General features: G+C 43.2%; 1 protein-coding gene across 5 annotated transcripts in view; it reads right to left on the reverse strand.

Moving 5' to 3' along the window:
• Positions 1 to 13783, reverse strand: part of tmem245 (transmembrane protein 245) — a 152869-nt gene that overhangs the window by 103301 nt on the left and 35785 nt on the right. For all 5 annotated transcript variants that reach the window (XR_013889059.1, XR_013889058.1, XM_080208623.1 and 2 more), the window contains one exon: positions 11003 to 11215. Coding sequence is in view for 3 of the 5 variants with exons in the window: in XM_080208623.1 (XP_080064749.1) it covers positions 11003 to 11215 (213 nt within the window). In the remaining 2 variants the exon portion in view is untranslated. The remainder of the gene's footprint in view (positions 1 to 11002; positions 11216 to 13783) is intronic.

Below are 13783 nucleotides of genomic sequence, written 5' to 3' on the forward strand. Positions count from 1 at the left end.
CCCATAACCCTTAATCCCCTCTCTTATCAAAAACCCATCAACCCGCGTCTTAAAAATATTTAGCGAGGTAGCCTCCACCACTTCAACGGGCAGAGAATTCCAGAGATTCACCACCCTTCAAGTGAAGAAGTTCCTCCTCAACTCCGTTCTAAACCGCCCCCCCTTTATCTTGAGGCTGTGCCCCCTAGTCCTATTATCCTTTCTGAGGGGCTGTTTCAACCACCTTTTGAGGAAGGGTTCTAAATATTCATGACCTTCAGAAAAACTGTCTCATCTCTGTCTTAAATAGGCATCCCCTTATTTTTAAGCATTGACTCCTAGTTCTAGATTCTCCCGCCAGACAAGAGAACCTTTCCACATCCATCCTGCCAAGACCCTTCAGGACCTTGTATGTTTCAATCAAGTTGCCTCCTACTCTTCAAAAGTACAGTGGATAAAAGTCTAGATTGTCCAACCTTTCTCACAGGACAGCCCTCCCCTTCCAGGTATTAGTCTAGTAAATATTCCCTGAACTGCTTCTGATGCATTTACATCCTTCCTTAAATGAGGAGATCAAAACTGCACACAGTAGTCCAGATGTTGTCTCACCAATATCTTGTAAACATGAAACACGTCTCCTCTTTCGTATTCAATCCCTCTTGCAATAAAACATAACATTCTATTAGTTTCCTAAATCCAGATTGCTGTACCTGTATACTAATCTTTTGTGATTCATGCACTAGAAAAACTCAGATCTCTCTGCGTCTCAGAGCTCTGCAATCCCACACCATTTAGATACGATTATTTTTTATTCTTCCTGCCAAAATGGAGAGTTTCACACTTTTCATAATGTACTCAATTTTCCAGATATTTATTCACAAACTTATCCAATTCATATTATTTTGTAGCCTTCTTATGTCCACTTCACAACTCACTTTTCTACCTGTCTTTGTATCATCAGAAAATTTAGCATCGATGCCTTCAGTCTCTTCAGCCAAGTCATTTATATAATTGTAATAAGTTGAGGCCCCAGTAATTAATCTCTGTGGCAGGCCACACTCTACATCTTGAACCTGAAAAAGATCCATTGATGCTATCTATTTCCTGCTAGCTAATCAATCTTCAATCCATGCCAATATGTTACCCCCTACACAATGAGCTTTTATTTTCCACAATAGCCTTTGATGTGGCACCTTATCAAATGCCTTCTGGAATTCTACGTACGATACATCCACCAGTTCCTCTTCACACAAAGCATGTTACTTTTCTTCAAAGAACTCCAATAAATTGGTTAAACATGATTTCCCTCAAAACCAAATTGACTTATTGACTCTGCCTGATTGCTCTGAATTTATTCAAGTGAACTGCTATATCATTAACAAAAACTTCAAACTTTTCCTGTGATAGGTGTTAAGCTAACTTGCTTGTAGTTTCCTGCTTTCTCTTTCCATCCCTTTTTGAATACAGGAAATACATTTGCTATTTTGCAATCTAACAATATTGCCCCAAATCTGGGGGGGTTTCGCAAAATTAAAACAAAAACATCAACTATCGCGCACTTATTTTAAGACCCGAGGATGAAGTCCATCAGGGCCTGGGGATTTGTCTGCCCAGAACTCTAACAATTTTCTTAATACCACTTCCCTGGTAATTATAAGAACATAAGAACATAAGAAATAGGAGCAGGAGTAGGCCATCTAGCCCTTCGAGCCTGCCCCGCCATTCAATAAGATCATGGCTGATCTGTCGTGGCTCAGTTCCACTTTCCCGCCCTCTCCCCATAACCCTTAATCCCCTCTCTTATCAAGAACCCATCAACCCGCTTCTTAAAAATATTTAGCGAGGCAGCCTCCACCACTTCAACGGGCAGAGAATTCCAGAGATTCACCACCCTTTGAGTGAAGAAGTTCCTCCTCAACTCCGTTCTAAACCGCCTCCCCTTTATCTTGAGGCTGTGCCCCCTAGTCCTACTGTCTTTTTTGAGCGGGAAGAGTCTCTCCACCTCTATCCTATCCATCCCATTCATCATCTTATACGTCTCAATGAGATCTCCCCTCATTCTTCTAAACTCTAACGAGTACAAGCCTAGTTTATTCAGCCTCTCCTCATAGCTCAATCCCCTCAACTCCGGTATCAGCCTAGTAAACCTCCTCTGCACTCCCTCCAGGGCCAAAATATCCTTGCACAGGTGCGGCGCCCAAAACTGCACACAGTACTCCAGCTGCGGCCTCACCAATGCCCTATACAGCTGCAGCAAGACCTCCCTACTTTTATATTCAATCCCCCTCGCTATGAAGGCCAGCATCCCATTTGCGTTCCTGACCACCTGCTGCACCTGCAAGCTGGGTTTTTGCGACTCATGCACAAGGACCCCGAGGTCCCTCTGCACCGTCGCCTGCTGCAGTTTTTCGCCACGTAAGTAATAGTCCTTCCTACCATTCTTCCTACCAAAGTGGACCACCTCACACTTGCCAACATTAAATTCCATTTACCATTTCCTGGCCCATTCGCCCAGCCTATCTAGATCCTTCTGCAGACTCTCCACACCCTCCGCACAATTTGCCTTTCCCCCAATCTTGGTGTCATCAGCAAATTTCGACACCCTGCACTCGGTTCCCTCCTCCAGATCATCTATATAAATGGTAAATAGCTGAGGCCCCAGCACCGACCCCTGGGGCACCCCACTAGTCACCAACCGCCAATCCGAATAGCACCCATTGACCCCCACTCTCTGCCTCCTATTTGACAACCAATCCTCTATCCACGCTAACACCCTACCCCCAACTCCATGTCCCCTGACCTTCTGCAATAACCTCTTGTGAGGTACCTTGTCAAACGCCTTCTGAAAATCCAGAAAGACCACATCCACCGGCTCTCCTCTATCCACTGCCCTAGACACATCCTCATAGAACTCCAGTAAATTTGTCAGACACGACTTCCCTTTAATGAAACCGTGTTGCGTCCGCCCTATCAAGCAATTCCCTTCAAGATGCCTCGCAATTTCCTCCTTAATGACGGATTCTAACATTTTACCTACCACAGACGTTAAACTAACCGGCCTATAATTCCCCGCCTTTTGCCTGGCACCCTTCTTAAACAACGGCGTAACATTAGCCGTTTTCCAATCTTCCGGCACTTCCCCGGAATCCAGCGACGTCTGGAAAATAACCACCAAGGCATCCACTATCACCTCCGCCATTTCTTTCAGAACCCTCGGATGCATTCCATCCGGTCCTGGGGACTTGTCCACAATCAGCCCCTCCAGTCTGTCGAGCACCACCTCTCTAGTAACAGTAATGTCATTAAGACCCTCCATTCCTACCACCTTTCCATCGCTAACACCCGGCAAATTATTCACGTCCTCCTCCGTGAAGACAGAAACAAAAAAGTTATTCAAGACCTTAGCCATATCCCCATCCCCTACCACTAGCTCCCCTTTCTCATCCTCTAAAGGACCAACGTTCACCCTAGCCAGCCTCTTCCTTTTTATATATTTATAAAAACTCTTGCTATCCTTTTTTATATTAAGTGCTAGCCCAGCCTCATAGCTTCTCCTACCCTCCTTTATCAACTTCTTTGTCAATCTTTGTTGACATTTAAACCTTTCCCAATCCTCTTCTCGCCCACTACTCTTAGCTACTCTAAATTCCTCCGCTTTTAATTTAACACTTTCCTTCACCTCCTTCGTTATCCACGGCTTATTACCTCTCTTCCTACTGTCCTTTTTAACCATCGGAATAAATTTCTGCTGAGCACCAAGAAAGATCTCCTTAAAGATCCTCCACTGCTCCTCAGCAGACCTACCTTCCAACGCACTCCCCCAGTCCACATTCGCCAATTCTTCTCTCATCCTACCATACTCCCCTCTATTCAAACAAAGGACGCGTGTCCGGGAACCCACTTTCTCCTCCTCCATCTGCACCAGAAACTCCACCATACAATGATCACTCTCTCCAAGAGGATCCTTCACCGCAAGGTCCCTAATTCTACCCGCCTCATTACATAGCACCAGATCCAAGATAGCTCGCTCCCTCGTCGGCTCCAACACACACTGTTCAAGGAAATTATCCCGGCAGCATTCCAAGAGCTCCTCCTCGAGCCCACCTCGTCCAACATGGGTCGACCAATCAATATGCAGATTGAAATCTCCCATAACTACTGCCGTCCCATTCCTGCACGCCACACTTATTTGCGCGTTAACAGCCCGCCCCACCTCCAGATCATTATTTGGGGGCCTATAGACGACACCCACCAGCGTCTTCCTCCCTTTGCTGTTCCTAATCTCCACCCACAACGATTCCACTTTCTGCTCTTTGGCTCCGATATCATCCCTTGCTACCACCTTGATACTATCCTTAATCAGCAGAGCTACGCCACCCCCTCTTTCCTCCTGCCTATCCTTCCTAAACACTTGATAGCCCTGTACATTCATCTCCCAGTCCCTGTCACCTTGCAGCCACGTCTCTGTAATGGCCACCAGATCGTATCCATTTGTGTCGATCTGCGCCACCAGCTCATCCACTTTATTCCGAATGCTTCGTGCATTCAGATAAAGCGCTTTCATCCCAGCCTTCACCTGGACCCTATTTGCCGTAACGCCACCAATTGGGACATCCTCGGCCTCTTCCCTTACCTGTACCCTATCCTTAACTTTAGACCTCGTAGCGTCACCTACCCTCGCACCCTCCCCCCCCCAATTAGTTTAAAGCCCTGTCTACAGTCCTCTTTACTCGATTCGCCAACACTCTGGTCCCAGCACGATTCAGACCAACCCCATCCCGCCCGAACAAGTCCCACCTACCCCAATACTGGTGCCAATGCCCCATAAATTCGAACCCATTCCTCCCACACCAATCCCTGAGCCACCCATTCACTTCCTTTATCCTGTCAATCCTACGCCCGTCTGCACTCAGTTCAGGCAGTAGCCCAGAGACGACCACCTTGTCGGTTCTACTTTTTAATTCCATTCCCAGCTTCTCATACTCCCTCCCCAGATCCTCAGTCCGCACTTTGCCTACGTCGCTGGCACCCACATGTACTACAACGACCGGGTTCTCACCCTCCCACTCCAGGTTCCACTGCAGCCCAGCTGTGACATCCTGTACCCGAGCACCAGGCAGACAACACACCCTTCTGTGCACTTTGTCATTGTGACAAAGGACAGTGTCAATACTCTTCACCCCACTATCTCCAATCACTACTACGTTCCTTTTCCCCTTCTCTTTGCCTATGTCCTGCTGCATCACTGTACCGTGTGCAGTTTGCTCACCAACCTCACCTGCCTCGTCCTCTTCCAGACTGGAAGCAAGAACCTCAAACCTGTTATGCAGATTAAGAGGCTGAGGCCTCCGCTTCTCACCCCCCTTCCTCCTCCTCCCAGCAGCCCCCTTTTGTCCCTGACCCTTAGATTTAGCCAGTCTAGGGGCACCCTCTCTCCCCCTGATGAGCCTCAGTGTCTGTAGCTCAGAGGCCAGCTCATCCACCTTGAGCTGGAGCTCCTCCAGCAACCTGCACTTACTGCAGACATGGTCACTGGGAAGGACCCTGGGGTCCGCCAGTTCCCACATCATACAGAAACCACACATCACATGCCCCTCCATTATTCACTGTAATTTTTTATGGGGAAAAAAATTTTTTTCCTTGTTTCTTGCTGTAGCAGTTTTGAAAAAATTTTTTTTATAATTTTTGAGTTCCTCCCTTCCTTCCATTTTCTGATATAGTTATTTCTGGGATGTTACTTGTATCCTCAACAGTGAAAGCTGATGCAAAATATCTGTTCATTTCGTCTGCTATTTCCTTATTTATGAATTCCTCACACTTACTTTCTATAGTGAATGACCACTCAGTTATCTCACTTTTTAAATAAATATCTATAGAAATTCCTACCATCTGTTTTTATATTGGTTTTCTCTCATTCTTTACTTTTTCCCTCCTTATTAATCTTTTAGTCATTCTTTGCTGTTTTTTATACTGTGTCTAATCTTCTGACCTGCACCCATCGCTGCACAATGATACACATTTTCTTCATGTTTGACCCCAGGACCTCTTTTAGTTAACCTCAGATGGCAATTCCTCCATGGAATTTTTCATTCTCATGGGAATGCATTGAACCTGTGTACTCTGAAAAAGGCCTTAAATGCCTACCACTATCTCTATTAACTTATCCCTTAACCAAATTTGGCAGTTCACTTTAACTAGCTCTGTTTTCATGCCTTGGTAATTGCCCGTAAGTTTGAAATACTAGTATCAGATGCATTCTTCTCTCCTTCAAACAAGATATAAAATTTAATATTATGATTGCTGCTACCTTAGGGGCACCTTCACTGAGGTCATTAATTGATCCTAGCTCATTGCACAGTATCAAGTCTAGTATAGCCTACTCTCTGATTGGATTCAGAACATGCTGTTCTGAGAAATTATTCCAAGAATATTCAATTTACTCCTCGCCTTGGCTACCTTTGCCCATCGGGCCTTTCCAGTTCTTGGGTAAACTAAAATCTTCCATGGTTATCATCATTCCTTTCTGATAAGCTCCCATTATTATTTCCTTTACATTCTATAATACCCACATTTTATTGTGTGGGTATTGTTACAGAGCCTGTATACCATCACCCAGCTATTTTTTGCCTTTATCATTAACGTGGATAGGGGATTGGCTGTCAAATAGAAGGCAGAGAGTGGATGTCAATGGGTGCTATTCGGATTGGCAGTTGGTGACTAGTGGAGTGCCCCAGGGATCGGTGCTGGGGCCTCAGCTATTTACCATTTATATAGATGATCTGGAGGAGGGAGCCGAGTGTAAGGTGTCGAAATTTGCTGATGACACAAAGGTAAGTGGAACAGTAAATTGTGCGGAGGGTGTGGAAAGCCTGCAGAGGGATCTAGATAGGCTGAGCGAGTGGGCGAGGACCTGGCAGATGGAATACAATGTTGGCAAGTGTGAGGTTATCCACTTTGGTAGGAATAATGGTAGGAAGGACTACTACTTACAGAGCAAAAAGCTGCAGCATGCTACGGTGCAGAGGGACCTGGGGGTCCTTGTGCATGAGTCGTAAAAACCCAGCCTACAGGTGCAGCAGGTGGTCAAGAAGGCAAATGGGATGCTGGCCTTCATAGCGAGGGGGACTGAATATAAAAGTAGGGAGGTCTTGCTGCAACTGTACGGGGCACTGGTGAGGCCGCAGCTGGAGTACTGTGTGCAGTTTTGGTCACCGCACTTGCGCAAGGATGTTTTGGCCTTGGAGGGAGTGCAGAGGAGGTTCACTAGGCTGATACCGGAGTTGAGGGGGTTGAGCTATGAGGAGAGGCTGAATAGACTGGGTTTGTACTCGTTAGAGTTTAGAAGGATGAGGGGAGATCTCATTGAGACATGTAAGATGATGAAAGGGATGGATCGGGTAGAAGTGAAGAGGTTCTTCCCGCTCAGAAAGGACAGCAGGACTGGAGGGCACAGCCTCAAGATAAGGGGGGTGCAGTTTAGAACAGAGTTGAGGAGGAACTTCTTCGAAGGGTGGTGAATCTCTGGAATTCTCTGCCCATTGAAGTGGTGGAGGCTACCTCGCTAAATATATTTAAGACGCGGGTAGATAGGTTTTTGGTAGGCAAGGGGATTAAGGGTTATGGGGAGAAAGCGGGAAAGTGGAACTGAGCCACTTCAGATCAGCCATAATCTTGTTGAATGGCGGGGCAGGCTCGAAGGGCTAGATGGCCTACTCCTGCTCCTATTTCTTATGTTCTTATGTTCATCTCTATCTAAACCACTTCTACAACTTGATTTCCTGAACTTAGGTCATCCCTTCCTATTGTGTCACTGCCATCATTATTTAAAAGAACACCGCTCCACCTTTCCTAGCTTCCTGTCCTTCGTCAACTTCATGTACCCTTCAATACTTATGTCATACATCCATTTTTCATCTTGCCACTCAGCATACTGGCTAATATAGAGTGGTTAAGGTCATGAAAGCCTCGACTTCCTCGATTAAAATTTTTTTTTTGTTGATTTCATCAACTTTAAGGATTAAATTCAGACCACTGCAGGCTTTCTTGATCAATAAAAAGCATTTCTTATTCAAATTACAGTGTCTCAGAAACATTTCTTTTCTTTGCATTTCAGTGTTGCATCAAGCTGACCTTTAACACTTAGCTTGATTCCTCCTGGGCCTTGGGGTCGAACTGATGATTGTTGTATTTTCTTGCAGCTACCAGGTCGAGGTTGTGGTTTCCCATGCTGCTTGCCTTGCTAGTTGTCAGGCTATCCTTATGTTTCCTTCTCTGGTATAGTTGCTAAGCTGGCCTAAGAAGTCCTACACCACTACTTCCTGCTGCTGGGCTTCTCTTTGGGCAATTTGTCATTTGTGTTTTTTTGTTCCTCTGTGGAAGTAATTACTGCTGCTATTGTAGGGCTATCTCAGGAGACATTGGTTTTCACACTCTAGAGGAGACCTTGTAGGAGGCAATGATCTTTCCATCAAAACTCTTATTTACATAACTAAGTCTACACAGGGTTACAGAACATCAGGAGATAGCTACATCTCTCTTACATGCTTCTCACTCATCTCTCAGTAAGTTACATCACTTTAACATTGTTTAATACTCAGCAACTATTATTAGAGTTATCCCATTATTTGGCAGTGATGGAGGAAAAAAATCTTCTGTTCTCCAGGATAATCCAGGAATAGTCCCTGGTTTGATAGAATAGACAATGCAGCTAAGTGTTTTCATAAGTAAGTGATCCCATTCCTCTCAAAGTATCAAAATCTTTTAAAGAAGAGAAAACGTACATGCTGTCTCAGTCACAGCAATCTTGCTTCTGAGTCAAAAGTTGTGGGTTCAGCCCCTGCACCAAGAGTTAAGCAAAGAATTGTCAGTGCAATATTAATAGTGTGCTGAAATGTTCAAGGTGATGTTTCAAAGCCAAGACAGTAAACCAAAACTCTGCCCACCCATGTATAGAATATCCCATGCCCCCTTTTCAAAAAAAGGAGAGCTCCGTAGCAAACAATTATCCCTTAACCAAGACCACAAGCATACCGAGCAAGTTTCCTCAGAAACTTTAAGTCATTAATGATCAACCAAGGTGATTAAGGTAGTGTTGAGCTGCAATGCTGCTTGTTTAGCACGACATCTCCTTGGTAAAGGAGCTGGTTTTTACTAGAAACAGCCAGCCGAAGCATTGTTGAAGGGCTGATCGTCACTGAAAATACCAACTCATACTTGAGACTCCACTGCATTCTGAAGGATACCACAACCTAAGACCCTCTAATAGTGACCAACTGTTTGCCAGTAAACAGCATTAATGAGGATTTAAAGTGCTACTCAAAAGGTACATCATTTTACGCTCACCGTATTTTGTAAATTACGATAAGACTCAGAAGAATTCATCATCTGTGGCTAATTAAGAAAGTTAAGGATGGTATCAAATTGAAATGAAAGGCATACAATGCTGCAAAGATTGCCAGGAGATTGGGAACATTTTTAAAAACAGCAAAGGATGATTAGCAAAGAATTAAAATTAGGGTGAGGGAGTAAGCTAGCAAGGAACATAAAAACATACAGTAAAAGCCTCCACAAGCATAGAAAAAGAAAGAGTAACTAAATTATTCTTTGTTTCCTTGTGAAATGACAAATGGCAAATACTTTGAACAAGCATTTGTATCTATCTTCACAATCGGAGAGAAAAAAAGCATTCCATAGTAGAATAGTAGAAAATTGAGCATCCAGTACCACAATTATATGCTAAATCCAGATTTTCAACAGCAGGTCTCATTAGCTCTGCGCTCATTTAATAACTGATTTTAACCATTGGCTAAAGTAACCAATTAACCAATTGCTTATTTTAATACCATTTCTGGGAGTGCTATGCTTGGTTACATAACTATTGGCTATAACTCAAAAATAATTCTTATACTGTGAAGAGCCCAGGACGTGAAGACATTGACATGGTCGCACAAGTGTAAGTTTTTCGTTTTTGACACATTAGTCATCAACTGCAATAACTCACTGAATTGCCTACCAATAAACTGAATGACTTGTTAAAGTAGCTAGCAGACTATTTGACTGTGGAGTGAATTAGGATTATTTGATTGTGCGGGGAACACTGCCCATATCAAATGTCCACGTAGCCACATTTCCAGTAGCAATCTTTGTATAATGATCCAGAACAGACACTTCAAGAATTTCTCCCTCTAATTCACGAGCATGCAATTATAATATCATCAGTTCCAATCCAATGCAAACTCAGCAGCATAAAGAAACCCAAAGGAAGATTTCCAGGGTCTGTATGCTCAGCTACTGACTATCTAAATGCAATGTGCCATCAGGACAGCTGCATAAAAATTATTTCAGACAGTCAATGCCATTAAGTTGGCATATCCAAGCATCATCAGGGGATGCATTTGTTCAGTTTCTAATAACAACCATGTTGTTTAGATAAGAGACAAAGCAGAGAACAGAAAAGATATCAGGTGGCCACATGCAAACATTTCTTGTGGCTAACTCAGACTAGCAGTGGAGAGCTGAGTGCCTATCCTGCTACCAACTCAGTGCATAGCTGAGGTGTCCAGCAGCAGCTCCTGGAAGAGAACAAAGGAACATACCCATAGAATTTCATTTTAATTGGTCTGCTTTGGACACTTTGATCATCAACAGCCAGGTCCAAACAAATCTGACAATTGAGCTGTCCAACAAATTGGAAATGCATTTTTAAATTTAGGTCAATAAGGTTTACTAAAATAGAAATTTACATTGAGGCAGCACATTTAACACAGAAAAACACTTCTTAGGGGTTAATCAAACAAAAATGGAGCCCAAAAAATGGATAAGATAGTCGCAGGTAGCATGGTCAAAGAGGTTGATTTTAAATGGGCCTCAAAGGAGAGGAGGCAGAAGAATATAGTGTGGGAATCTTGTAGCATAAGCTCCTAAAGGGTCAAAAGCAGAGTTACCAATTGCAGTTAGCAGGAATGTACAGAAGGCTACAGTCAGAGGAATATTAGGTAGAGGTGTGAGAGATCAAAAATATTACCAGCCACAGGTACTGGGAGCAACTCGAGAATCCAAAGGTTTAGCCAGATCTGTACAAGAGCAATAGCCCAGACAAGCATCACAAAATAGATGTCACTCGTTTTCTTCTTCTTCATGAACGACATTATTTGAGGTCTTGGTATTCCTAATTGTGTGTATGAGGATGAGGAGGAGGAGGAGGAGGAAGAACTTAAGTCCTTAGTTTCAACTGATCCTAATGAGAAAAAAAAATGTACATTTAATTCAGCAGTGGGATCTTTACAAGCGTCTGTAAAATGAAGTGGACATGTTGATACAATTAAATCTGGTCTAAATGAACTAAACCACCATATTTAAAGTTTACTTATTAATCACAAGGCTTACATTAACACCGAAATGAAGTTACTGTGAAATTCCCCTAGTTGCCACAGTCCGGTGTCTATTCGGGGTCAATGCACTTAACCAGCACATCTTTTTTCAGCTAACAAAGATCATCTTCAGAATGCAAGAATTTTTACAAATGGAAAAACAGCAAGACAGTAGGACTAGGGGGCACAGCCTCAAGATAAAGGGGGGGGGGGGCGGTTTAGAACGGAGTTGAGGAGGAACTTCTTCACTCAAAGGGTGGTGAATCTCTGGAATTCTCTGCCCGTTGAAGTGGTGGAGGCTGCCTCGCTAGATATTTTTAAGACGTGGGTTGATGGGTTTTTGATAAGCGAGGGGATTAAGGGTTATGGGGAGAGGGCGGGAATGTGGAACTGAGCCACGACAGATCAGCCATGATCTTATTGAATGGCGGGGCAGGCTCGAAGGGCTAAATGGCCTACTCCTGCTCCTATTTCTTATGTTCTTATGATCTAACAACCTTCTGGACTATTCTATTAATCTGTCTCTCCATAAAAGCATCTGATCATGACTTAGATTCATTATGCTGTTTGCTTTAATGGTTTCATGGCAACCTATTCTATAATGATTCTTCAACTAAAAAAAAATTCAACCCTTGCTCTTGAGTTTAACTTGCATCTTTTGGGATATAGTTACCATGATAAACATTTTTTCTGAATCATTTGACTCAGTTCCCCTTATTATGAATTAAACCAATGAATTGGTGCAGAACATGGAGGGAGGGAACACACAGATGTCATGGTCCATGTTGGAACCAATGACAGGTTAAGAAAAGGTTTGTGGTTGTACAAGCAGTTTCAGAAATTAATAAGAAAGTTAAAGAGCAGGACCTCAAGACTGTAATCTTTTGATTACACCCAGTGCCACATGCTCATGAGTATAACAACAGTGGCTTTCACATAGCCGCAGAAATGGTGCAGAAGGGAAGCTTCAGATTTCAACAGCATTGGGATCAATCCAAAGCAGGAGTGAATGGATTGTACATTAATCAGGCCAGGACCAATGTCCTCACAGGAAACTAGTGCTGTGGGGGCAGACTTAAACTAATTTGTGAAGGGGTGAAAAATTAGGATGAAGCGTTACTGAGGAGATACAAAGTGTCGAGGACTGGAAAAGTCAAAAAATGTTCGATCAACGAGCAGTTCAGTAGCAGAAAAGTTTAAACAGAAGGGAAATGTAAAGCAGACTGGAATGAGTTTAGAATGCATGTGTGTAACTGCACAGCATGTGGTACGTAAACCTGATGGGCTGTAAATACAAGTAGGCACGTGGGATTATGATAGTGACAATAACAGAAATTCATCCTCATTAAGGGGAGGAATGGTCACTTAATATTCCTGGTTATAACATATTCAGGAAAGAAGAGGATAAAAATAGATTCGGTACTTAAAATGCTGGCAGCATTCAAAATAAAAAAAACCTCACCAGATGGGATGCATGCTAAGTTGCTGAGGGAAGTAAGGGATGGAAACTGCAGGAGATCTGGTCACATTCTTCTAATCCTCCTTGGATATGGAAATAGTGCCAGAGGATCGGAAGATTGCAATGCCTCACTTCTGCTCAAAACCAGGGAGAAGGATAACTCAGTAACTATTAGCCAGTCGGTCTAACTTCACTTTTGAGATGATGCTTCAGAACATAATGGAAAAATATGGGTTAATAAACTGAAGCCAGCACAGCTTTGTTAAAGGCTTTAGCATTTGAATAAAGTGTTTTTTTTATTTTAATGCCGGAACGTGTACGTGGACTTTCAAAAGGCATTTGATAAATATCACATACCATACTTGCAAGCAAAATTAAAGTCCTTGGGATTGAAGGAGCAGTGGTAATTGGATACATAATTGGCTAAAAGAGAAAAGCAGTCAACAGTGGAGGAACTGCTTTTCAAACAGGAGGAACATGTACAGTGGTGCAGAAACCATTGCTCGTTTTAACATATATTAATATCCTGGACTTGGGTATACAGGGGATAATTTCAAATTTGCCAATGGCACAGAAATAGAAAATAAATACATATTGATGAGGATAGTACAGACTCCAGCAGGAAAAAGACAGACTGGTGAAATGGGTACTTAGCCAGCAGGGTCAAATTTGGACAAAGAAGAGTGACGTGATTCATTTTGGTAGGTGCAATGAGATGAGGTAGTACAAACCAAATAGTGTATGCTAAATAGGGTGCAGGAACAGAGCCGTTACAGGTCATTAAAGGTGAAAGAACAAGTTGAGAAGCTTATTAAAAAAAGGCATCCAAGAGCCTTGGCTTTATAAAAAAAAGAGTAAGAAGTCTCACAACACTAGGTTAAAGTCCAACAGGTTTATTTGGTAGCAAACGCCACTAGCTTCCAGAGCGCTGCTCCTTCATCAGGTGAGTGGGATATCTGTTCACAAACAGGGCATA

The sequence above is a fragment of the Carcharhinus amblyrhynchos genome, chromosome 2, assembly GCF_965287045.1.
Source record: "Carcharhinus amblyrhynchos chromosome 2, sCarAmb.v2.hapA, whole genome shotgun sequence".
NCBI classification, from domain to species: domain Eukaryota; kingdom Metazoa; phylum Chordata; class Chondrichthyes; order Carcharhiniformes; family Carcharhinidae; genus Carcharhinus; species Carcharhinus amblyrhynchos.